This window comes from Zonotrichia albicollis, chromosome 18 (assembly GCF_047830755.1).
Source record: "Zonotrichia albicollis isolate bZonAlb1 chromosome 18, bZonAlb1.hap1, whole genome shotgun sequence".
Classification (NCBI taxonomy): domain Eukaryota; kingdom Metazoa; phylum Chordata; class Aves; order Passeriformes; family Passerellidae; genus Zonotrichia; species Zonotrichia albicollis.
In genome coordinates, this window is record NC_133836.1 from 8023622 (window position 1) to 8050069 (window position 26448).

General features: G+C 42.5%; 1 protein-coding gene across 3 annotated transcripts; it reads right to left on the reverse strand.

Moving 5' to 3' along the window:
- Window positions 1-3215: 3215 nt before the first annotated feature.
- On the reverse strand, window positions 3216-25421 carry YPEL1 (yippee like 1). Of its 3 annotated transcripts, none has more exons than XM_005488898.4 (5): window positions 24921-25421; window positions 21017-21299; window positions 10057-10100; window positions 8555-8663; window positions 3216-7599 (listed from the first exon to the last, which is right to left on the reverse strand). In XM_005488898.4, the coding sequence occupies exons 2-5, from the start codon at window positions 21131-21133 to the stop codon at window positions 7510-7512; spliced, it is 360 nt and encodes a 119-aa protein (XP_005488955.1). In that variant the 5' UTR covers window positions 21134-21299; window positions 24921-25421; the 3' UTR covers window positions 3216-7509. The 3 variants fall into 3 exon arrangements, with proteins under 3 accessions (XP_005488955.1, XP_026650480.1, XP_074410724.1); XM_026794679.2 differs by lacking the exon at window positions 24921-25421 and adding an exon at window positions 23743-23896; XM_074554623.1 differs by lacking the exons at window positions 21017-21299; window positions 24921-25421 and adding an exon at window positions 16591-20999.
- Between the last annotated feature and the right edge of the window lie 1027 nt (window positions 25422-26448).

The following is a 26448-nucleotide window of genomic DNA, read 5'->3' on the forward strand; positions in this document are numbered from 1 at the left end:
GGTATCATAAAAAAGTGGGGAATTGAGGAAACAGGAAGATAAAAGAGGAAGAAAGAAAGGGAAGATAATTTAAGTGGACAAGCAGAAGCAGATTTTCAATCTTATCAGTTATAGTTGGTAAGAAAGTGGAGCATGCCAGCCAGTCCATAGTGCTTGTTTGAGCACCAGTGGGAAACAGATGATGAATTCATCTGTAAGGAGCTTATGGCCAGGAACAGCCTCTTGCCCAGGGAGCAGCTGCTGGGAGCTGTGGGTTGCCAGCCCAGGCTGCCCTCGGGCAGTGCACAGAAGGCTGTGCTGAGTGCCCAGCACAGGCTGTTCAGGCAGGGCCACATCCTTCCTGCAGGGCACACAAAAAACAGTGACATTGGCCATTTCACACAAGGCATGGAGAGGGATAGTTTTGGGAGAGGCCTGAAGTGTCACAAAATGTCACATTTTCCCATGGATTTTTACTTGTGCTTGCTTGTTCTGCAGGGCAGGCTGTGAGAGCTGTACTGACCCAGCTCTTTCCTGGGCAGAGCCACCCTCACAGCACTCAGCAGTTGGTCCTCACCCTCCTGTCCCAGTGCCCCACATACCTTTCCCACAAGGGCGTTCTGGCACTCAGCACGTGTCCCTCTAAGTTGGTTGCACAGTGTTCAGCAGTTCCAGTTTAATAGAATAAAGGTTTACTGTGATAACATCAGCAGGTTTCCCCTGTGCATGGCAGAGAATCTATTAATATTTGTTTAGGACATATGTTTGTTTAGGAAAGCCCCCCCAGTCCTCAGAAGCACGTGCTTTACAGCTCCAACCCAGCCCCCAGATGTAGCAATTTCCCCAGGGCCCAATTGCAAAACAAGCTGCTCTGGCCCTTGGCAGCCCTGCTCCCTGTCACAAGATTCTGGACTTCTAGTGGACTTTTAAAGAAAGTTTTGGAAAAAAAGTTTGTTTGTACAGGCATTGCACAGAGTTCCTGCGGTTGGGGTTTGGTTTTTTTTTTCCTTTTAGTGTTACACCTCTGTGGGAGTGATTTTATATTATCCCATACTGAAACATTTAGAGTAATCATTTCTGCAGAATAAAGCCTATAATTTCACCTTTAAATGAACAAATAACTCACAATTCAAACACAGCTATTAGTGCCACTCAACCAACAGCTAAAATCTCAAAACCTTTACCCTAATCAGGCAGTTTAATCTACTGGAGTTTTAACTCCACAACATTTGAAACATAAGAAAAATATTTCAGATACCCAGTACAGCATTGCTGCTCTGTCATCAGCTCTGGGTCCCAAACTGGAAGGCTTTGTTCATGTAAAATTAATTTAACCTCTAGCAGGTGTAAAAGAAAGCAGATGATCATAGCTAATAATGTCAAAAAGATGTTCTGAAAATTAAATAACATTCACAACCCTTCCTACAGGTAGAGGGCAAGCCATGATATTCCATGCCAGAATGGACTTTGCATACATGTACATGTTTTAATGTCAGAATGCAAACTCCATTTTGAATAAAGAGCTAGTTTGGCCCTGCCATTGTTTTTGCTTAAACTAGAAATCACTAAAATCTATTTGGGCAAGAAAGTAAGTTAAGCTATACTTACTATTAAAATACAGAAATCAGACCATGAAAAATCTACTCATTAATTCATTAAACACTGAAAAACCTCCATTGTCTGCTTTCTAGAGTGATCTTTACTTGGTAAAATCTTCAGGCAATCAGGTTAGCATAGATTAAACTGCTGCCAGGATCACAGAGCACCTCAGCTCAAATCTTACTCAGCAATGCTATAGAAATGAATGAGCCAAACCCTGAGAACAGCTCAGCCTCTGCTGGAGGAGAAACAGTTAATGCTCATCATGGCTCAGCAGAGCTGCTTCACAGCCAGGAACTACTTTGTCCAGCCTCAGTTAATGCACAGCTGCTGTGCCTGCTGGAGGTGAGTGCCAGCAGCAGCACAGGTGCTCACTCCCTGCTCAGACCCATCTGGGGCACAGCCAAGGGCAGGGAGCAGAGGAAGGGACAAAAGTGGAAAGAATCTCACGTGGGCAGTGACCCAGCTGGAGTCCTAGGCAGAGGATAAGCTCAGCTGGGGCTGTTTTCCAGTTCAGGCTACCTGGCCTCTGGCAGTACAGACCTACTGCTGTCCCCAGGCAGAGCTGCAGCACTTGGGGCATGGGGGAGAACCCCAAACTACACCACTGCCCAATTACTGAAATTTTACAGGGACAAAAATACAGCTCATAGAAGCTTCTCAAGCTTTGGATGAGGCATCTGTCCATCTTTGTCTATCTGGAAGTCAGATATCCTGTTGTTTTCCAGCTGGTAAGACAGAACACTGGAGTTCGCATTGCCAAAATTGTTCTGGTAACCCAGCTGCTGACAGTTGGTGTTTTTATAGTCCCTCTGATACACTAAAATATAGTGGGATGTTACTATGAACATCTCATAATCCCAAAGATACTTGCTATTTGGATCTTTATTACTACAATTATATCCTGTCAAAACATAAGTTTTTGTACAAGGAAGACCATACCTCTCACATAAAATGCCATTTTATCCCTAGGGTTTGGGGTTTTTTCAGATCTGGAAGGATCCTTATTTCATGCCCCTAAGACAGCACTTGAATAAGAAAAAGGGTGGCTGGCTATCTTCCATTTTCTCAAGATGGAAATACTGTGTGTGATTTGCATGAAGAGCATCCCTGTCTCTTTGTGAGATGCAGTGATGGATTATTGAATGACTTCACTCTGAGCCTCAGGCAGTCCAGAGGGATCATATCACTGACAAGACCAATAATCTGATCAGAGAAGCTCCAAGAGTTCCTCCCAGCCAAAGCAGAATGAACAGAGGGATGCTGTGCTCAGGGTGCTCCTCAGGTCTACAGCTGATGGAGCTGACACAACGAAAAGCTCACCCACACTTCAGTTCCTCTCAGGATTCATTCTGGGGGCTGTCCAGACTGACCCTCATTATGCAGAGGTCCCACAATTGGCTCAAAATAAGCAAAAACCCTAAGAGTAGCAACACAAATTTCTGTATTTTGGAAAGACTTCTGAAAGGAAAAACCCCAAATGTTTTGTGGCAGTCCTAAAACCACATAAAAATCAGATTCAACCCAATTATGAGTTTTTAAGAGCAGCTAAGAGCATTGTCTTCTCTCTCTGGCCCTACCAGAGGATAAAGCCTGAGAACTCAATTAGCAAGAAAAGATAGCACAAAACCAACATGTAACCCAACAAAACAATTGAAAGCTTTTATTGTGATACCTTGAATAGATACAGTATAGTGAAACAACAAATGATGTACAGTATTGCAAGGACAAAACAGCAACACAGCCATGTCACCTGTAAAAGAAAGCATTTTAAAGAGTTTAAGAAACAATGAGGCACAACTCAACTGCCATTTATGACTCATGCTTTAGACCTTAAACCACTTGTAACAGTCCTTTTAAAAGAAACCTCTGAAGCATCTGTTCCTTTTCCAGTAAGTGTTTATACTGCTGGTTGGCTTAACATGAGTCTCCGTGAAGTCCAATAAAGCGTCCAAGAAGTTTAACAATAATTTGACAGCTTCTTCCTCTCATGGCCAATATCCAAGGCTGGAGATGAGTGAAGTTTGGTCTGTGAGTTGGAGGTCACTGCTGCTGCAACCTGGCTGCTGAGATGAGCGGGCAGGAGGAGCCCTTGGAGGGAAGTGCACGGCCACCAACCCTGGCACCCAGCCTGGGGAACCCTTCACTGATCCACCAGTGGGAAATGCAGATAACCTTTGGTTATGGGTGCAGTGGGGACCGGGTCAGAACCTCTGAGGCCAGTTTTTAATTTAAAGAAATGTCTCTCCTCTCCTCTCCCAAGGACTGCAAGCACAAAGGCACACCACCCACACTGGTCACTCTGCTGGGCCGTTAAGATGGAGCCATAACAAATCTTCCTTCACACAGTTTGCCATTGTACAGCTTACAGCCAACAAGGGAAATTCAGATCCTGGCCCTTTTAACTGGCAGTTAACATTACCAGGCTGCTAAAAGCATACAGCAGGAGTGGTTAGGCTGAGCCATCCCTCACCAAATTTTGCAGCTGTGCAAACACAGCAAGTTTGCAACGTGACAGGATTTTTATACATGGCAGCATTGCCTTTTAGTAATCAAAAAGGTACTTAAAGCAACCAGCCAAAGAAAAACTCTAGGGTTTGGAGGCAGACTCAGTCCTGGAAAACCATTGTTACAACCATTATTTTGGACCTAGACAGAGAATGTGTGGTCAGATGACTAAAGTCACACCAAATTATGATTAATTACTTTAGGACAGGCATGGCGCTTTAGAGGTTCAGTGGAAAAAACTTCCAATACATGTACATTTTTGCTAGCAAATTCCTATGCATCCCAATGAACATTTCTTCTAAGCCAGCTCATAGTCAGTTCATTTGGTCCAAGAAAGAGCCAGCAAGAAACAAAGGTTCACAAAAGCTTTTTGTTACAATTTATAAAAAACAAAATACAAAATAAATGTTAAGACCAAAAATAACCAGTACAAGTAACAAAAGTGCTCTCAAGTTGGAGGGGAAGTAAACTTGCCCAGAGCAAACACATACAAACTTTAAATATAATCTTTAATATATTACAAAAATTGGTTAGAGGGAAAATGCTTTAGTAAATTTTTTTTTCAAGTAAGTTTATTTTTCTTTCAAATGACTGCTGGAGGGTTCAGTGACCAGACTGACCTCTTCACATCAGCCAGCAGTCATTGCTATCTGGATTCAACTTTCACCAAAACCAATAACAAGAATTCTTTATATCTTTATGAGGGGAGAAAATAATTACTGATGCTGCCAAACAACGTGGGAAGAAAATTCACATATTCCCTCAAAAGACTAAGCCTCAAGAATTGTTACATGGCAGCATAAAATAGTGATTCTGTACTAGTTCTACCCTTTATTCCTTCTAAGTATCCACTCTTAATAAAAGACCAAAAAGAATATTGCTTTGTTTGGTTCTCTTAAAAGCCATAAACATCACATATAGGTCATTAACTCTTTATGCCAGTAGTCTGAAGCTCTATGTGCTAAGCACTTGAAGTCTCAACCTTTGGCATCAAAGTTAATTAAGGTTTTGGTGAAAATGTCCAGTTTGAAATATAAATAATGCACTGAAGAAAGAGGTTGAATTTCTAAGAATAAGATTGTGTTAGAGACAGCATTAGCTTACTAACAAGAGCTAGCCAAACCCCCCATTTTGGAGAGAAAAATCTTTAATACTTTACATATTTTCTGTAATTTCAACTCTCTCTGGAAAAGCAGCCATTACTTTTGCCTTCAGTCCAGTGTACTGCCTCAGCAAGTCTGCAGCCAGGAAATAAGAAAAGCCCAAAGATACACAAACCTCACACAAGCTGTTCACGAGTATCAACATTGCAACAGGACTTAGAAGCCAACACAAACTTTTTGCTGATAGAAGTTTTAGTGCCTTCTTTGTTGGCAACAAGGTGGAAAACAAAATCCCAAAGAACTCCAGGTCAAAAAGAGCACGAGACAGGCAACACCCAAGCCCATCTTGCATCAATGGCATTGTTAAAATGAGACCTGATGTGAAGACAAAGTAGCAATGTGTGAGCCACAAAATCCAGGTTGAATGTAACTGTACCACCTCAGGCCTCTGGACTGAAACCCAACAGCTTCAACTACTTCTCTAATTCTTACAGTTTTAGTTCATGGGTGTCAATCATGACAACATGTGGCAGGCAGTTCAGCCAGCCTGCATCACAGAGAATGTGTACACCTGGGAGAATGCTCCTCTCACTCCTCCCCACAAAAACACTGGAAAGCTGGTTGTAAAGATTTGTATTGCCCCTACCCATTGGCATAATTTTTCATGTCTGACAATTTCTAAAGTGCAGCAGAGTTCAGAAAGCCTATGAGAGATTCCCAAAAACAGAACAGCAGCAGCAGCCCCTGTGATTCATTTCACAGGTGCCATATTAGAATTGTTATTGAGAGAAAGGGATTTCATATTGCAAGGCTTCTGTATTGTTCAGTTACAGGACTTATGTAGTGTTAAAGGGGTTTTATCAAACAGTTTGTCCTCAAGCAGTAAAAGGATTAACATACAAAAAGTCTGTAGAGACTGTTTAATTTGAAAATTAAGTTAGCAAATTTATGTAGAGCGTTTCTTTCACAGTTGCTCAGTTTGCATACACAGATACCAACAGCTCATATTGTGCATATACTTTCCAGAAGTTTCTCTCACTAACTGATTCCATTAAAGAAACAGCATGAGAACAAAAGAGAAGGTGAGTTTCATATAAACTTTTATTATAAAAAGATACCTGGGGATGATTTAGCCAGCAAACCGGGAAACCCTTTCCCCACCCCCAAATTTTAAAAACTATCTTACTATTTTATTTTATGAAAAAACAAGTCCAACTTCCCTTCCCTCTTATTACTCCTTTTCCTACAGGTACTATATTAATTTTCATGTCATAGGCTCTGGCCATTTCTCACAAAAATAAATATTTTTGTTCAAATGTAGCAGAAGCTGAAGACTTCAACAAGTTTCCTTGACATCAACCTCTTTGTCCAGTGCATTAGGACTATACAGTTACATGGAACCAGCCATAAAACTTCACTGATGCACAAGTCCCTGTTACTGGCAAAGGTACAGTACCAAAACTTTGTTTTTTCCTAATATACCAACTAATTTTTTTTTTTTCAAAATAGAAGATGCATATATTTTTATGTCTTTTTAATCTTGCAAGCTATAGTTTTATAAACTTTTTATCCAGCAAACTCCTTAGGGAATATGTTGGTCTTAACAGAACATATTCTATAGCATTATTGATTTAAAATCTTTCTATGTTTTTCATTAAAATACCAAGCCTCTGGCATAACCTTTCCTAACAACTTGAGACCTGCTAACTTTAGTCAGTGCAATTGAAATCTTTTTTTGAAGTGAGCACTGTACCTTTAACCAATTCACCTACAAGATGTACATAGGTTGTGGTACACTCAATTTGAAAAAAGAAATTAATAACTACAATACTGCATCCTCTTCACTGCCAAACACATCAGAAATTGCTACATATAAAAAAGCACCCCATCCCAGACATTCTTTCAGACTGCTCAGGGACAGAACTTCTACAGGACTGGAGTGTAGGTGTTTAGGCAAGAAGCATGCACAGCAGAAGTAGCATTAAAGGCATAGGTCAGAGAGAGATGCTAACCAGTAAAATCTGTTTTCAATTAGTGAACTGTTTCTCTAATCTGAGAGAGTTTAGAAAAAGGTCATCCAAAATGTTCCAAAACAACTGTTCACACAATAATACACGTACAAAAAGAGGGAACTTACACAAGGAGAAAAGGCAAACATGGCCTGAAATAGCCACTTACACTACACTACTCATTTGTGAGGTTTCAGAGTTCAGTGATATTCTCAGGGCCACTCTAGCCAAGCTCTTCCTTTACTTTGCATTAGTCTTTGTAAAGCCTGTTCCACAGAATATAGTCCAAACAGAAGGAAAAAGGTTGTGGTTCACTCCCAGCCATTGTCTTTTATCATGTGGGCAAGTTCAATGATAAATTTTCCTTCTTTGTATTTCTGACTGCTCTCAAAAGCATGTTCCTGGAAAGGAAAAAAAAAAATGAAAAAAATGAAAACAACACTGAATTATGTTCAGGAAATTAAGTGTTTTAAACATCAAACTTACAGTAAAAATACAAATGAGGAGCCATTACATTTAACAACCCATATTGGCATGAAAACCCTTGAGAAGGAAACAGAAGCAAACTTCTCCTGAGTGGAATCAGCAAATTCCTAAGTGGAATCAGCAGATCTACTGCACAGATCTTGCTGTAGAACTGATTCTGTTCTCTCTCTGCTTAGGGAATTTTAATGCTTTTTAAAGTGAAGGTTAGGAAATGGCATGTTATACATGTTATTTATTTATTCCCAGAAGTAAGGAAAATAGGGAATGCAAACCTCTTCAAAAGCTCTCCATTATATTCATCATCATAGGAAAGGCATTAGGAAATTCCTAAGATCTGAAACTACACTGAATCATTGAAAATCCTACCCAGAATCTAAGATTTTCAAAACCACAAACTTACAACACAGCTGCAAGTGCACAGGTTAATTTTCAAACAACAGAATCGATTCCACATTATTTGTAAACAGAGTAATATGCTCAGTACTGTTTACTGGAATTAATATTTTTGCTGTATCACCAACTTTTGCAGTCCATGACACTACAGACTCACTTTGACAACTTCTCCCACCTGGTTTAGTGCACATGTGCTTGAGAGTCTTGCAAAAAGATTATCAAATACAGCAGTATGAGACAGCTGTAACAGCACCTATAGCTCATGCCTCATGCTTGATTTGCAGTCCAGAATAAAATTATCATCTGCTACAACATTTCTGCAGATGCAAGGAAGCAAGACTACATTAGAGCCTGATGTACACAAAAGCACCAGAGCTAACTCACATAAACTATCAGCAAAGATGGTACTCAGTGGCTACTCAGACATCTGTGCTTCAACATGCAAACCTTTATTGAGGATTTAAGTGTATTACTTACATATTTCCATCCAAGAGTGGTTTTACAGTTTTCACAATAGATATCTGCTACAGCATGTAAACCTGTCAGAAGAACTCTCTCCTCTGCTGGACCACAGCCCACATTTACCCTGAAAAAAGGGGAGAAATTATGTTAACAGATGAGTGTGTTTCTTTTCTTACTGTTCCCCAGCTTTTCTCCTGCAGACAAAAAGTAGTTTAAAAAAAAGCCTAAGTTATTCAATGCTGCAGAAGTAACTTCCTCTGTTACACTGAGCAGAAGAACAGGAAGAAAAAAGGGGTTTGTTTTTTAAGTGGCTGTGGTGTCACTGTTGGTGACAGTCACTTACTGCCAGCAACAAAGATAAGCTACATAGTTAAACTTCCAGAGAACAGAACACTGCACAGTAACTGGACACTTCTACAGTTTCAGGCTTTACTTCAAAAACTATTTGAGACCTCTCTAATGGAAGGCTGTACCAGTGAATCAGCACCAACAGCTGAATTTAGAACCAGCTCCAAAATAGCAGCAAGAGAAAAGCCTCATAAATATTTCTTTGCTACAGATCAGCAGACTAAGCTCTGATGAACAAACAGCAATTTCAAAACAAAACATCCCTTTAAGTACTGCATCAAGCCAGTTTTTCCACAAATGAGTCTATGCAGAAAACATGAAGCAAGACTAAACCAAGTTTTTAGACAGTTTTAAATATGAGGAAAATTTTGCCAGTTTTGCTGCTGTAGTACCAGATTCTTCCTATTAGAATTATAGCAGAAATCCTAAGTCACCACTGAAGGACTACATACTAAAAGAATCTCAAGGATCTGCAATCAAATCCTTTGCAGTTACAGTTCCATTGTCCTGGTCAAAAATAGACCAGGACACTCAACTGTATCTTTTTCAAAATGCTGCAACACAAAAAACTGCTGAAAAATAAAGACAAAAATTCAATCCTGCATGTAAAAAACTTAAAATACACCCATTAACAAATGCAAAGAGCCTCCTATCAAGGGAAGGACATGCCTAAGATTGCAAATATTAGGCTTGATAAGATCACAGAGACCTTTTGCCTCTAGCACATTTGCAATATTCAAGGTCATTAAAGATGTACCAAGTTTACTGAAACATTAACCTGTAAATGTATCCAACTGTCAGGCTGGGAAATTCTTTAGACCACAGTGGAGTTGTCTAAAGAAAATTTACAGTCACTCAATAGCTTGTGACTTCTGGAGTATCTCAGAATGGCAGCTACCATTACATAGACAAAAGGAATTTCACATTAACACACTCCCCTAATCTTTCAGCTCTTAGCAGAATTCCTTAAAATAGAAGATAAACTCGTATATGTGCAAAGGAATGCTTCAGAATCAGCCCAGTGGCTCTTTAATAACTACTGCTGGGGAGTAAAGCCAGCATTAAAAAGAACAGGGCAAAGTACAGCTATGTTAATTCCTACTGCTTTCCCTTTGGGCAGCACAGAGTTACACTCTGCAGGGTGTGCAGAACCATAATCACATACTTACACAGAATTGAAGAGGTAGGCTCGTCCCTGGCTTCCCTGGAAGGACTGCATTAGAAAAAAAAAATAAATAAAAATTGCACATGTTAAAAAACACAAGCCCAACCAAACAAGAAAATAGTTCCAGAAGGGTATGTAAGTAAACATACAATGATAAAACAGATATAACATATTTCAGATTAACTACTTTATAGCAGTTCTTTATAGGGAAGTCTGGTCAGACAAGTTTTCATCTACATTAGATTTTTAATAATGATTTTATTTTACTCTGTCAAGTGCTATTGCTCAAAATTCAACATCTATAATGCAAGCAAAACATAGTTTTTTCCTGCCCCTCTGCAAGATCTCAATTCTCATTTTCCTAGACATTCTTCAGGCTAATTGAAATAATCTGCTTTTAACTCAAAGGGAATTACTCCCATCCCCTCTGTCTTCCCCTGCTGCAGCCAAAAGATTATTTATTTCAATTTTATTGCATCGTTTGATAGAAGAAGAGTGAAATTCTGAACCAAGCACAAAACCAGTATACTGTACTCAGAAAATGCAGCTGATCAGTTTAAAATTCACAGATAAGCTCAGCTTCATTTTAGTAAGACAACTGTTGGCATCAAAAGCCTGACCACAGGCATTTGCTTTCCAATCTCTCCCATTCCTGATAAATGATGGACAAACAATGGCACTTGGGCTTTCTTGCCTGGATCTAAATAATGTTTTAGTTCAGAGCAGTAGCAGAGTTTTGAATTCAAACCCCTCATCAGCCACACTCACTGAGGGCTGGTTTGGCTTGTGGAGCAGTTTCAGTGCCTTGATCTGCACCCTTGATCCTTCTGAACCAACCAAGCCAGCAGTTCTTCCTGCACTCAGCCATGCTAATGCAGACACAGCCACAGGTAAAACATTCCAAACCTGTGTCAGACACAGCACTGCTTTCATCTGACTCCTTCTGCATTGAATTACTTGGTAATTTAGACACAGCCATTCTTTCCCATCCAAACAGGATCACACTGCAACTGAGTTTTCCTTTCTTCTCTCTTCCATACTGAATTCCATTAAAAAAAATCTGTAAACTGTCTTAATTTCTTTTTTCTTTGAGCCTTTCCATTCTCTAACCTACTTTCAAAGAAAATGAACTACTTTATCCATGATGCAGAGAAAGTACAATTGTTTTTAAGAATCCCTGTGGTTCTAGTGTTGAACATCACAGACCAACTTTTCAGAAGCCTGCAATAGATCAGCATGGAAGGTTTTTGGAAGGAAAATCTCAACCTGAATACTTGTGTATGGTTTTAGTAACATCAGGCATGAAATCAAAGGCAGAAGCTCCTTTCTGCAATGGATTCTTCTCCTGACACATATTTAGTTATATCATTACAAGTCATTTGACACTAAAATAGGTATTTTGCCACTCTACAACTAGCAACAAAACAGCAGTAATTGTTATATTCCAATAATTGTTGTCTTTTAATTACTCAGAATAGTGTGCAAAAAAATTCCCCTCACCTTGTAAAAGGAAAATGCATGTAAATTAACCCTTTTTGATCAACACTAGCCAGATTATATACTGCCATAAAAATGTTTAAAGAAATCCCTGACTCTGGACTACTCCAGGTACAATAATGCCAGAGTAGTTAGATACAGCCTTTACATACTTGTAAAATCTTTAACATGAAAAATTCTACCTAACAGCTAAGAGCACTAATATTTTATTATTTTAGCAATCATTTAAAAGAAGTATTGAGAGAACATATTAATGTTCTCCACAAATACTTGAAGGGGGGTTGTAGCAAGGTGGGGTCAGTCTCCTCTCCCACCTAACAAGTGACAAGACCAGAGGAAATGGCCTCAGGTCACACCAGGGGAGGTTTGGGTTGGGTACCAGGAAACATTTCTTCACCAGAAGGGTTGGCAGGCATTGAACAGGCCCCCCAGGACAGAGGTGAAGTCACCACAGACACAGATGTGGCACTTGGGGACATGGCTTAATGGTAGACTTGTCACTGTTGGGTTTGTGGTTGGACTCGATGACCTTACAGGTCTTTCCAACCTCAGTGATTCTAAGGAGGTTCCACCCTCAGCAAAGACAAAAGAAAAAGCACTGTCTCCATCAGCCAGAAGGACAAGTCTTATTTTTCACCAGGCAAGGAAAACCAGACAGGCTGTGCAGGACAGTGAAAGCTGAAACTTCAGGCAGGACTGACCCTGAAAAGGGGAGACTTAGTTGAGAACAGTCTGCACAGTTCTGTCAGAAAGTAATTTATCCTTACAGCTGACTTAAGGCAAACAAACAAAAACCCCACCACTAGTTCAGTTCTCCTGAGATACTTAACCACACATCACAGACTGGCAGAGCAGTGCAGACCTACACTCTGCAGTTCCTGCAGAATAACCAGGACTCTCCAGACTCCAGCCAGTAACAGAGAATGCTTACTGCAGGTGAAAACAAAATCTCTTCAGATATAGACTCTTAAAAAATGCCCATTAACAAATGAGTAACTGGCCTGGGTAAACAACACATTAATTTAGAGAAAATGGCACATGTGCAACTGCAAAATTTAAGAAAAAGTAAAGGAAATACTTCCCAAAATCCTCTTATTCAGTAAGAAGTAAATGTAAAACTAGAACTTCCATGTTTCACACCTGAAATTATTAAAAAGAACTTCCAAAGCCATGATGACCATGATATTTGGTTAAACTACTGTAAAAACTCTTTAAATTAAAAAAGTTGCAGGCATTTCCCCTTGCTTTAAAAATTCCATGTTGTAAATTAGAATTACAAATCCTTTTTCAAACAGCACCAAGAAATATTCTCTATTATCATGTGCTAGTTTCTCTCTTTATATGTAATTACACACACCAATCACATACAAATTAATGTAGTCAGTTGGGGTTTTTTTGTCTGGTCCTATATAATAATTTTTAAACTACTTATATGCCATACCTGAGGTTCCCCAGCAGGCTGGGGAAGAAAAAAAAGACTCCAAAAAAAAACAAGAGTCAGGAGATCTTCTGAACGATCTTATGCAATTATTTCTGCCAAGTTTATGTTTAGTCTTGACTTAGTATCACCTACTAAAAGCTCTCCTTTGACCCTGCATTTTTCAAAATTAAGCAGAGGGCAGTAACAGGACGCCAGGAATAGCACAAAAAGCAGCTATTCCCCTCTCTTGTTTCATAAGCTGAAAAAAAATTCACGCCAAATGAAATATAAACCACCGGTTGGAAAGCACTGCTTTAGTTGTTTTTCTTTTCCTAATATATTTTTAAAGATGACTTGACTTTTCCTGCACCCTTTGCTTTGTTGCCCTAGATAATACTGTACTCTTCTAGGCTTATTTTGCCTCAGAAATGGCCATTACCTTTTAATTTTCAGGATTATCAAGGTAGAGTGGAGGGAGAAGCAACACAGAATCTTTTCCTGTGACAGTGATTTTAGAAAGAGTGTTCACAAACATCTCACTGTGAAAAGCTCCTCCATTGCAGCCTTGCTTCCTGTTCCCAGAGTATGACTGATGCATTGATTCCATCTTTTCTTACCTCCACTCGTGTTTAGAGGCTAAGGATTGTATTTACATGCCACAGAACACTTCTTTCCTTGCCCAGCTGCAAAGAGCAAGTTCCTCCACGTTTACATCACTCAGGTAACTCAACAGGAACCTGCAGCAACTTGTGGAACTGCATTCTGGAACACAGAACGTGGGTCCAGGCAACTCAGACTTCCCTTTAAAACCAGTGCCCAACCACATCATCTGTGTTTCACTGAGCACTGAGGGTGTGCAGTCCAGCCAGGCAGAACTCCCATACACTGACTGCAATAAAACCACTGCAAGGACATCCATCTTTAAATTCCTGTGCCTTTTAATTATTGTTATCAATCTCTTGTCAGCACTTGGCAGTCAGTTTCTTATTTACATGAACAGCTGAGATTTTTTCCAAAATTGTATTTAAACCCCACAGAAAGGTATACATCTGTCACAGATGCATTCTCTAAATGGTGTAAGAAAGATTTATTATCAGAGTTCTACTTTTGGATGCATCCTACTACTGGAAATGAGAAGAAGACAACTCAGTTTGGTGCTTGAGCTGCTTGCTAAACTTGTAACTTGGCTATAAACAGAATATTCTGCACAATCAGAAAAAAATTAATACTGAACATTTGCTTTTACCAGCACTAGGTTTCTCACACTCTGCACTGTATAATTCAGTTATATGATTTTTAAGGGACTGACAGGTTGAACACCTTGTGTGCCAACTCCTCCAAGAAAATGAAAGAAAGTACTTTAAATGGCAGTATCAAGGACTAACAGGCACAACTGTTCAAACCAGTCTGCAGACAAACCACTTTTCAACAGAATAAACATCACCTATGCAAACACAAACTTTAACTGGGCAACATTTGTTCAGCACTCCCAAGATCACGAGCACTGTACATGAATCAAAACTAAGGCAGAACATTCTATTCAAACTGAGTCCTAAATATGTCTTACCCAGTAGGGAGAAATTAGAAGAGAGTGGCAAGTGTGACCAACTCTCATCAATAATGACTCACAGCAACCAGGATTTTCACTTAGAAGCTGGGCAATTTATCAGTTCCACTAATAACTGCAGTTGAACTTTACACTTGCTATAAGGCTGCTTTTTCATGGTCCTCAATTAATAATGCTGAATTGATTTATGAGTTAAATTATTCCTCAGAAAACCCATATCTTTGACCAGCTAGCTATTTATACAGAAGGATGCGTAAGACCCATCATGTTTCCTTGTTCCAGCACAGCTGAAAGTATCCAGAACATCCAATAGTATCAGCAATAATGTCCAGCTGTGCTTACAAACTACAGTGAAGTCACCTGTTTGGAACTAGGATCTTTTCAAGTCATCTGACAGACCTGTGCCACTGATACATGATGTAGGAAAGCAGCTTTATACATGTTCCACTTGTGCACACATGCAGAATGAGGTATGATCTATGCTTGTAAGTGAAACCCACCCTCGCCTCTAACACCAGGAGTAGCTGTTTTACCCAGGAGGAAAGGAAATACCAGTCAAGCAGAACATGTATTTACTGCCCTGAGGCACAGCTGAAGGCAGGGGTGGGGGAAGGGATGCTGCTGAAAAGCTTATGCCATCAATTATTCCCCAGAGATGGGATTAGATTGCATGGCTGGAGCTCATGCTCTGCAGCAAATACCCAGGGAAACTCCATCTTAGCAGGGACTGGGGCAAGGCAGGCATTGTTCCACAGGGGCATCACCAGGGCCTGCAAGCTACTCCAAACACAGAAATCAAATATTAAAGAAGGAAAATGAAACAAGTCCATAGGTTTTCATCTGGTTTCATTTCCTTTCATTTGCTGGAGTTCCCTTTACAAGCTAAGATAGATCAAACTGAATCAGTTCTCTGACAAAATAAACAAATGTGGGAAATACAGAAAACTGTACTTGTTAGGGGCAGCATTCTTAAAGTAAACCAGAAACACAAGTGCCCTGATCTCTGAAATTATCTCCTCAGCAAGATGCATCAGAGAGTGTAAGGATATCCTCTCACTTCAAGACTTGCAACATAAATTCAGAAAACTGAATTCAACATAAGGTACAGAGAAAAAAAATTATCAGGGGAAAACCCCCACATTTCTTCCAGCTGGTGTTTCCCTCAGATCCAACTCCCTGATAATGCAGACCACCAGAGGTGCTGCTGCCCAGCTGCTTCCCAGGCAACTTCTAGAAGACTCCATGATAAATACTAATTTTTTTAAAGTTCATTCCCATTCAAGTATTTACTGAATTTGATAAAGCAAGTTACAAAGTTCAATATGTAGAGAATAGCCTTAAAAAATTCTACCCAAAAAACTGCATGCCTGCAAACTTGGCAAATTATATTTCCCCAAAGTGAAGACTTTGTCATGCAGGACAAGTTATCTTGACCTATGCAGCTTCTTGAATGGATTTCAGAAATAATTATGTCAAAATACACAGAGTAGAACACTTTCCTTGCACTTTCCAACTCCTTTAAGCCTTCAAATCTATTCTTGGATGTCTTCCAAAGATTGCTTCTCTTTCAAAAACTAGGTTCTTCCCCCAGAAGAAAAAAAATGAACCCAAAAAACTAGAAACCTCTTGGAGAAAAAAATTATCACCAGAATATTTATAAAACTAGTGAGGGAACAAAAAGAGCCCTCAAACATACATAAAACAGGCCCATCTATCTTTCTAAATACTCATTATATCATCATAAGCAAAGGAGGATTACAATTTGAACCAAGCTAAGCACAGCATATTTACTTCAAGACAATAAACCCTTAAAAAAAATTCCTCCTGATCTCATCAGTTTCACAGTGGAGGACAAAACCACAGATTGCTAAACAAGGCTAAAAATGTTTTAGTATTTATTTAGGCCTAAGACTCTTCCTTCTCATCAATAATAGAAGAACATTCATACTGAATGCCTTGGAGAACTAAAGTTAACCACCAAGATCATTCTTTCACTCACAAGGTGCAAGGATTTCCCAATGCAATCAATGACAGTTATATATATATGTATATACCTTTGTGCAGAACTCATTCTTGAAAATATTGACACATCTAGTCTTGTCTGTGACTTCACATGACTTTTTTCCCCTCTGGTCAGATATGCTTGGCAATGAATGAGACAGAAGAAAGTGACAGCATTTATACAGATATCTGTACAAAGTAATCCAAATTCTCTCCATTCCCAGAATTCAGGCACACTGTAAGATGCTTTAACAGTCTTTAAAGCAGGTCAACCTCTAGTAACAAAACATTATCCTTTGCAGCATATCCAACAGATTCCAAGATTCTATTAAGTATTTGTATTTTTTTTGTAATTTGTTGGATCATACCTGAATTTCTAAACAATTACTGGAACTTAGCAGGAACGAGCCACTCTCAAGTGCTTTGGAACTTAGGCTCTTCAAGTAACATTTGTCTCCTATAAAATTAACTGCTCTTAATAATCACTGCACAGTTCCTACTATTACATAACAAATTAAAAGAAAGCTCCTTCAGTCAGGCCTTCCACAAAACTTATTCTAGAATTGTTCCAAGAGCAGCAAATATATTAACATCTTATTTAGGCCACACAAGTGGCAACCTCCCCCTGTAGGGAGACTTCAAGAAGTCTTGTAGAAGTTCTCTCAAAATTACGTTTGGATTTAAAAAATTATTATTACTAACATATATTGTTTGATCACTTTTAACGTACTGTTTGAACATCTTAAATCCATGAAGCATCAATTTTATATCCACTAAGTGCTTCCTATGACATCAGCTCTTTGCCTTACTCTTCAATAAGACCTGTGGGTTGTCTCCTCATACTTTACTTCTCTTCTGTGCCTACAACCATGGTAGGATATGATTCTAAAAGTATTTGCCTCTTTCAAGAAATTTTTAAAAGCCATAAGTTCTTCCCCATCTTGTGAACATACCCCAGTGTAGTGCTGATTGGTTTATTCCTTCTCATAGAATTTAAAAAATACTTTAATATCCTGACAGTCTCTGAAGTCTTCACCAAAGAAAGAGAACATCCAGCACTCACAGCCCTGTGAGCAACACAGACCAGTCACCTCTGAGGTGCACCTGACACACCTCAAACTTACACTTACTTCAGTTCAAGGTCACCTACAGTTTATTAGTCTGTTACTGGGTATCCTTCAAATCAATGGTTACCCTAAGATAACCTGGGAGTTAGAAACTATTCTGGTAACTGTTCATACACGTGTGCACATGCCCAGCTGTACAGGAAAATGTTTGTCATTATCTCCACTGCCAATGACCTCCCAGTTTGGGGCTCCTCATCTCAACCAATCCTCTTCCCACGCCTTCCCCTTCCCCAAGCTCCTCCCCAGCTGCACAAAACGAGGTTATTACAGAGCAAAAACCTCTAGAAATGTATGTGCTGACCACTAACATCATGTTGATTTCAATACTGGGCAGCACACAGAGTCCTTTCACAGCTGCAGAGAAAATTAAAACCACAACTGAATTCACATGAGCAGGTAACACATTTTTGTCCCGTCTCATTAATCTGTGTTCTTATTTCTAAGCCATTGCCAAGACTCTTGGTTGCCATTTTATCACCAGTAAGGACACAAGAAAAAGAGCTTTGTGATTCATTCCAGGGCAAGAAAGAGATCCTGCTGCTCAAACAGAACAGAAATAAAATGAAAAGGTGATTCGTGTATGCTGCCATCCTTGTCAGACAATTGGCATCAATAGTTCTCAAAAGCAGAAGAATTGCAAATCTGTATTGAAGTCAGGGACTCTTAGGATCAGAATCAAAGGGATGATTGACAGAAATATGCAGCACTTTTTGCTTTTCCATGACAGACCAACGTTTAAGAGAAACACCACTCAGTTCACAGCATAGCTTTATCTTTTCATCTTCAAGTCAAAAACCACTACAGTGTCAGGTATAATAAATTCTTATACCTCAAAGCACATTAGAAAGCCAGCTGGAGCTGCTTTAAATTAGAAGTGCACCACGCATTTTGTTCATTTTCCCTGACCACACATGAGGAACAAACAACCACCATGGCCCCAGAAAAGATGGGGTGAGGGACAGCCCCCAGAGAAGCAGCTCCAGCCAGGCATTGAGTAAATACTGTTACAGAACCTGAGGGTTCTGACATGAGATGGTACTGGAAACATTTGGAACAAAGTGAGAATCTACAACCAAAAATTGTATTTATAGGATGTAAAACAGAGCTTTGGCTTTGAACTAGGGCTTCAAGGAACGGCAAGGGGGGGAAGTCAGGTTGAACAGGCTGTCTCTACTCCATCAATAAATCCAAACCAGCCCAGGAACCACACTGTTCTTTGTTAACTTTAGAGGATGTAGAATCAACTTCCTACACTTCAGGTTGGTTTATGTTTGTTTGGGATTTTTTTTCCTGCATCTGGAAAGTTACATTAACTAGGATTCTAGATATGTCAAAAAACCATTGCTCTCACTAACCTAAGTTCATTGCATATAATGTGCCTCAATGAAGGCACTTCAAGAGAAGTTCAGAAAAAAAATAAATCAAATTTTATTTGCACTCCCCACCCTCCCCAGGGCCAGCTGCACTTGTTTTTAATGATCCAAATCTATCTATTGTTTTGCAGTTGTTCCCCTCAGAAGAACTCCTCCCATGTTGGATTATGTAAAGCTTCAGAATAAGGAAGATGGGTTTTCCAAAGCTATGTCCCAAATACAAGTAAAATAGATGACAAATGTTCTTTTTATTTTAAAAGCATACAAAAATATACCACACATTTAAATGCATTTCTCTTTTACCATACAGATTTAGACAATAAAATATGGTTAAGAAATCTTAAATTGACAAAATATGAATCAGCTTGTCAAATAAGCATATGGTCAACCTGCAAGTACAAATACTTTTGTGAAGTGTCTTCATCAAAAATTAAGGAAGGCAGAAAGTAGAAACCACCTCTAACACCCTTCCCAACACCATTAGAAACAACTTAAAAGTAATTCTTTGTATTTACTACAGATTTTTGAAGAGTCCTCTATGTTTTCTTTGAATTGAAAATCTGATTCTTAACATTTGAAATTATTTATGAAGCTGTAAAATGAACACATGATTTGCTTAACATATTTGAACTATTCTGCTGCTCAAAATTCCCAAGCCCTTGGAGAAAACTGGCTCATGTAGCAACTGTGGCAGCTTAGCTGGCATGCAAAAATCTAAGTCCAAAAGAGCTTCCTATTAAGTATGTGCTTGGACTGCATTTTCTCAATGAATTAATACATGTTAAGAGACAAAACAAAAAAGTTTCTTTCTTCTTGTAAGTATCTATAACCTGAAGTTCAGGAAAGATTAACCCCTCCCAGTATTTTCTGGCCCAGAACATGAAGTGAATAATGAAACTCGGAGTGCCTGTAATTTAGAATCCAGTGGTGCCAAAAAAAGGCCTCATACTCAAATTCTGAAATCAACATGGAAAAAAAAAATAACTTCAAGTAAAAGGAAAAAATTGTATGTGGAAAACCCCTTATTGCCTGACAGCCCTGGGATAAGCAAGCAGGTATGCTTTCTCCTCACCCAAAGAAAACCTAAATTCAGAAGAAGCAGCATTTTCAAGCCCTCAGCACTGAAGAGCAGCATCACCTGAGTGCTGCTGAACATACAAACAGGCAGGAGCAACAGAGAGAACTTTTAGTGTCAAACCCTTTATAACTAACTTTATTTGACAACACAGTCATATAGAGAACATTTTGTATTAAAAATTTTGAAAAGCAACTGAAGTGTATTCTCCATGACAGCATGAAAAATAATTTAATCAAGAGTTTGTTTAAAGCAAAGAATGAACCAGTCTGTCAAGTATTTATCCCAAACTTCAAGCTTTCCTACATACTTCATACATTACAAGTCTTGGTTTCTTCTAGCAACAGGGAAGAAGGGCAGGCCTAGCCTGTTTCAAGGTTCCACCTATTCTCTAAGCTCAGACAGTCCAACTATTTTGAACATCTCTGGCTAATCATGTTCCTTAGGAGCTGGTAGACAGCAAAAGTGTGTTTACAGATTCCATAACACAAGTGGGACACCCTGGACAGACTGTTTGGTGACCTTCAGTCCAACAGAGTCAAAAGAAATCTCTATCTGGAATAACCATGACCTGAATAACTTCCCTACCCAGAGATCCATGCTTTCTTCTGACAGTTTCCCTTAGCAGACTTTTCAGCTACAACAGCTCACACACAGTACCCACCTGACAGCAGACACAGGTTGTTAACATGGGCAATATATCAGATCAACCTTTATGTCACATTCAGAAGTTTCCAGAACATATCCAGTTCTTAGCACACAACATGTATGACCCAAGAGTGAACCCAGGGAAGATACTTTGAAGTATGCATCAATTTGCATCCCTTATCTACTGGCAGTGGTGTCACAGTGACAACCATTTTGGTTAACAAATAATTCACAGGTCTCTAAAGAAACCACTTGCCTTGGAGATCAATTCATCATGATTGGCGAGATGGGCTCTGCAGTGGATGCAGCTGTAGGTTCGATGACAGTTTGGCAGGTAAGCCTGGAACGTTTTTGATTTTGTCATTTTTACCATCTCTGCTGGTGGCTCCTCACTCAGCTCAGGGCTGGCACTTGAAGAATTACAACTTTGCTGAACTCGCTGACAAAAGAAACACTGGAATATGCAAGCAAAAGCCGTTGTTGTTCTGGAGTGTGTGTGGCACTTTCCACACAAATGACAGAAGAGAAACAGTCACAACCTGTAGGTGAAAAGAGTAGAACAATTAGCAGCTTACAAGACCAGAGTTAACTTGTTATTCAACAAGTCCAGCCATAAAGCAAAGCATTATTTGGAGCAAATAACTGGAGCCTGGCTGCACTACAGGCCCCTTTTTCTAAGGAACTGCACAGTTCAAGTTCCATTCAACACAGCAAAAAGCAGTTCTGTTCCACTAATGGCTTCTACTCCATCACACTTCTAATGAGGGACGAGATTGAAACAGTTCTCCATGAATCACAAGCACTTTCTACGTTGTACCAGGTGTACTCTTCTAGACATCCATGCAGAAATTCACACTAAAAAGGTAGGGAATGAGAGGAAGTTAATTGTCTCTGAGGTTCTAGTGGTCAGTTCCAATATAGCAAGCAACAAGGAAAGCAATCTTAGAAAACACTTGTTCTGTCCAACAGTCAATGTATTTCATATATTTGCACTTTGGTTTTCAGCAAAAATCTTGCAGGATCACATCTGGCTCTAAGTCAAATACCACCCTGTGCTGCCACCCTGTTCAGAGGTCCCTGTCTGCTCTTTCAAGCCCTGCAGAATTATGCCTTTAGGCAAAGGCCTTCTTGACTGGTGTCCTGATCAAAGCTAATTAGGTACTTCCTCACTGTACCAGAATAGCCTTAATGGAAGCTACCAAACCCACAATCTGATACTGAAGCTAAATCCTGCACAGAGAACACCCAACATCCTCAGAGTGCACTTCAGAGCTGTTACATGTCAGAGCACGCCAGAGCCTTCTGCTGTGCTGGAGAGCAAGCCTTTGTAGTTTGCCTGAAAACGAAACAGATGCTGAACACCGATAACATCTCCTGGTCTGTGAGAGGCCAGCAGCTCCCAGGCTGTGATGCACCACGCTAATGAGCGCCCAAAACACTGCACAGGCAACTTCTGTCATCAGCTGTCAGGTGACTGCCTGAGTAGGTCAATAGCACAAACAGAAACGAGAGACAATATACAGAGTTTACAGTCTGCTGATCCAGCTAAGAGCACGCAAATGACTTATCACAGCTGTAAACTGCGTGCAGGCAGCACTAACCACTCTTCTAGCAGCAGGATACTGGTAACACAGCTAGAGCAGATAGTGAAAGCCACATAAATTAAAGTCTGTTTATAGGAAGCAGTCACTGCTTCAAAAGAAGCCTTGGGAAAGTAATCTGTACAGCAGGCCTAGCACATGACACAACCACAGCAACACTTAAAGGAGTTTCAGTTTAGATTTTTTTAAATCCTAAGCAGGACAAAACTCAAACTAGTGAAGGACTTGGTAGAAGAGAATTTCTTACACACAGAATTGCTAAGGCAGATATAAGCCACAAACAAGACATGTAACACACCACATGCAATCAAAAAAATAAAGCAGCAATGGGAACAAGGTGCCATCCAAAGCATGGATCTACACATGAGAATGATTCGGAAAACATCTGACAAAGGATACATTTATACATTCAAAATATTAACTCCTTGGCATGAAGAGCAGGACTCAAATATTAATAGCAATTTAAACAAATATTATATGCTTTGTGTCCCAAGACAACTTATTACAATTGCACAGGGAAGAATAATTACATTATTTGCAGAAAACAGTTTGATATGAAACCACATTTATTTAGAAGATATATGAAAAAAGTGATCTAAGAACATGAGGTTCCTGTTAAATTCCTTGTTTGAACTCAACGTTAGATACAGATCCTATTTAGGGTAACACAAATAGGCAACACCCGAACAAAACAGGGTTTCAGAATGAAAGGTACCACATGCTAAGATGTTTTGACTCTGACTTAAATCAAACCCTTTCCATAAGTAATTGGAACACCAGCTCAATCCTTGCAGAAGTTCAGTAGGTGTCAATGTGGCATTTGGGGATGTGGCTTAGGGATGCCCTTGGCAGTCCTGGGTTAATAGTTGAACTCAATGATCTCAGATCTTTTCTAACCTTAGCAATTCTGTGAGGCGGAATGTAAAAGGAAAGAAAAATTCTTTAATGCATTCCTAGAAGTGTTTTTAAACACTTCTAAAGGCAATCTGGACTCTTCCAGATTCCATGTACCAGGTTCTTCAACTACAGAAATTAAAATAATTCCAAGGCCGATTTAACAAAACTGTATTTGATATTGCTGCCTTCAAAAAGACGACTCTGATACGCACCATAGGAACCACAGACTTGTTGTGCCTTTAAGGGCACAATTCAAAACAAACCATTTCCTAGCTCGCTCTAACAATGGTGAATAAACACAGTATCACTTCCCTCTCACGGCTCCGAGCAGTTCCTCGGGCTGCTGCTCATTATTTCGCACAAACAGAGCAAAACCCCAAACCAACCATTCCCCTCTCATTCTTTGGCCGCGGCACGCTCCGTGCTTTTGGTCCTGCGTATGGACAGGTGGGGCTCCTGAAGCTCTGCTTGTGTTCGCACCTACCAGCGCAGCGCCAGGGGCTGTCCCGGCCGCAGGAGCGGGCCCGGCGATCTCCGCCCTCCTCCCGGGGCAGCCCCGCACCCCGCAATCCCCGGGCCGGGGGCGAAGAGCGGCCCCGTCCCGCCGCCCGTGACGTCACCGGGGCGGGGCGCGGGGCGGCCAATGGGGCGGGGCGGCCCCGCCCCCGCGGGTCCCGGATGTGTAAACAAACACCCCGATGAGCGTGGCGGGGGGGGCGGCCCCGCGCGGGCCCCGCGCCGCCGGGGAAACAGCGGCTGCTGCCGCGCGTGTGGACCCCGCGCCTGGCACGGGAGGAGCTGGGTCAGGAACCGGCCTCTCCGTCGCTCCTGCGGGGCTCGAAGGAAGGAGCGACGTGAAGTACGCTCAAAGAGTCTTTGAGCGGCTGCAAAAGCCAGACACAGCCTGTGCACGCAGTGTCAGTAACCTGCGGTGAGCTTACTCCTGCACGGAAAAACCTCCAAGTTAAAGACTGAGCCACAGGAGCCTCACTTGCACCTTTACATACCAGGAAATAATAGGAGAAAATAAGCGCGGAGAAAGTTACCGGCTGACAGCTCTCTCCCCGGCGGGAGGGAGCCGCTGGCCGTGCGCCTTTAAAGCCGTTTCCTCTCTCACGCCAGAGCACGAAGCCGCCGCGGCGGGTGACGCCGTCGCCTTTTCTGTCCCCCCCTGCAGCGATTCCAGCAGGACAGCGGCTCTTCGCCCCTCTGGCCACCGGCACGGCCGCGCGGCCACCCGAGCGCGGCCCCGCGCTGCTCCGTCCGCCAGCTCCGTGCAGAACCCCGCGGCTCCCGGCCCCGCGCGGCGCGGGCGACAGCGCGGGGGGACCCCACCGGCTCCCGGCGCGCCGAGCTCAGCTTCGCCCCCCCTCAATTATGTAAACCGCCCTTACCCGCCCCGCACCGAGAAGGCTGCGGGCAGACAGCGCTGCCGTCATTTCCAGGCGCTATAAATAGCGCCCGAGCCTCCTCCCGCCACCAAAGTTGCCTCGGCGGCCCCGCGCACACGGGAGACGGCGGCCCCCCCGGCCGGGGCGCAGAACGGGGCTCCTCTCGAAGCCGCCTTCCGCCCATACCCCCCCACCCTCTTCCTCCCCCGCTCCAAAAAAATAAATCCTAGCACAAGGAAGAGGGGCCGCTTCTCACCCGCTCGGTACTCACCGCTGCGCCGCGCCGACTCCGCTCCCAGCTCGGGCTCCGAGCAGCCCCCGGGCCCCTCTCCCTTAGGGGCCACGGGTAGGAGGGAAGGCGGGACCCCCGGTCCTTGCGCGGCGGGCAGCGAGAGCTCCGCGCCGGGCCTTCACCGAAAAACAAAGAGCGGGGATCAAGGGAGGGGGGTGGGACACGACGGCTTCCCTCGCCTCGAAGCTACCGTCTCGGCGACGGCCACCGGAGGGGGTCATAGACGGGGGCCGGGCGCGCGTGTGCCGCGCTGAGGGCCGAGGGGCGGCCGAGGCATCGTGCCGTGCCCGTGCCGTGCGCTCCGCCCGGGCTCCCGCTCCCGCCGCCACCGCCTTTGTTTTGCTTTGCCCCGGCCCGGGGGCGCAGCGGCCGTTAAACACGCTCCCCCCCCTGCCGCCAGCCAATCGCCGCGCGCCCTCGCGCCCGCGCGCGCGCGCCCCCCGCGCCCGGCCCCGCCCCTCTCGAGGGGGGGGGCGGGCAGAAGTGGCGCGCGCCCCTCCCCTCCTTCGCCCCCGGCTTTGTGGAGGAGGGAAACGGGCTCGGGGCGGGGGGCGGGGCCCGAGGGCGGGCGAGGGGGCGTGTTGGGGACGTTTGCCCCGCCCCCCGTTTGCCCCGCCCCCACCGGCCGTTGTGCGCGCGGCGGGGCGGGGGGGTGCTGTGGGGGAGCGCGCGTGCCGCTGGGCGCGTGCCGCGAGCGCCCCCCTCCCCTTCAGCCGCGCGCGCGGCGGGAAACGGGCGGCGCGCGCTCGCTGAGGGCTGAGGCGGGCCCGGCCCTGAGGGGAGCGGCGGCGGCGGGACGGGAACGGAGCGGGAACGGAGCGAACGCCAGGTAACAAAGCCCCTGCCGGAGCAGCCGCCTCCGTTTACGGTTCCATCGCCGGGTGCGGTTTCCACGTGAAAGCGCTGCAATCGGCTCTGTCGGATTGCTCAGAGTGCGTTTTCACACCAAAAAGCATTTGTCCTCCGCGTCTCTCCAGGAGTTAATAAAACCCTGGGAGGTGGCACTGGTCTGGTAAAACTAAAGTGCTGTAGAGAAAACATTAAGGAAATAAAGGCCACTTAGAGGCTGAAAGACAAAGAGGATCGGTTGGAGCACTTGTTTCCAGACAGAGAGTTTGGAGAAAGCTCATTGCTTATAGAGACAAAATACACAGGTTTTATGGTGTAAAACAACAATTTTCAACACTAGGGAGCCAAAACACAACTCACATACAAGTAGTTTCCCAAGTATTTGAGTTCTGTTGGCAATGATCGTGTTTTTCTTTAAAAAGTCAATAAAAGCCACCCCCTGGTTTATTTTGGCTGTACCCTTCTTACTTGCACGGACAAAGAGTGTGGGGACGCAAACTGCTGGAGCCTGTGACCAAGTTGTCATTTACACCTACCCACAGGCAGGGCTCTGCTGTCCTGCTACGAGCACACATCATCAATAATATGTTTGCCACTTCCTTTTCCTGTCAGTCCTGACATATTTTTCTTTTTTCCATAATCTTTACCAAGTGATTTG

Excerpts from the sequence above, each read along its gene's own strand:
- YPEL1 (XM_074554623.1), bottom strand. The coding sequence starts at position 16,755 with ATGGAGAGAATTTGGATTACTTTGTACAGATATCTGTATAAATGCTGT. Across the intron at positions 10,101-16,590 it reads AGAATGAGTTCTGCACAAAG|TCCTTCCAGGGAAGCCAGGG; the intron begins GTATATACATAT and ends TTTCTAATGCAG. Across the intron at positions 8,664-10,056 it reads GCCTACCTCTTCAATTCTGT|GGTAAATGTGGGCTGTGGTC; the intron begins GTAAGTATGTGA and ends CCCTTTTTTCAG.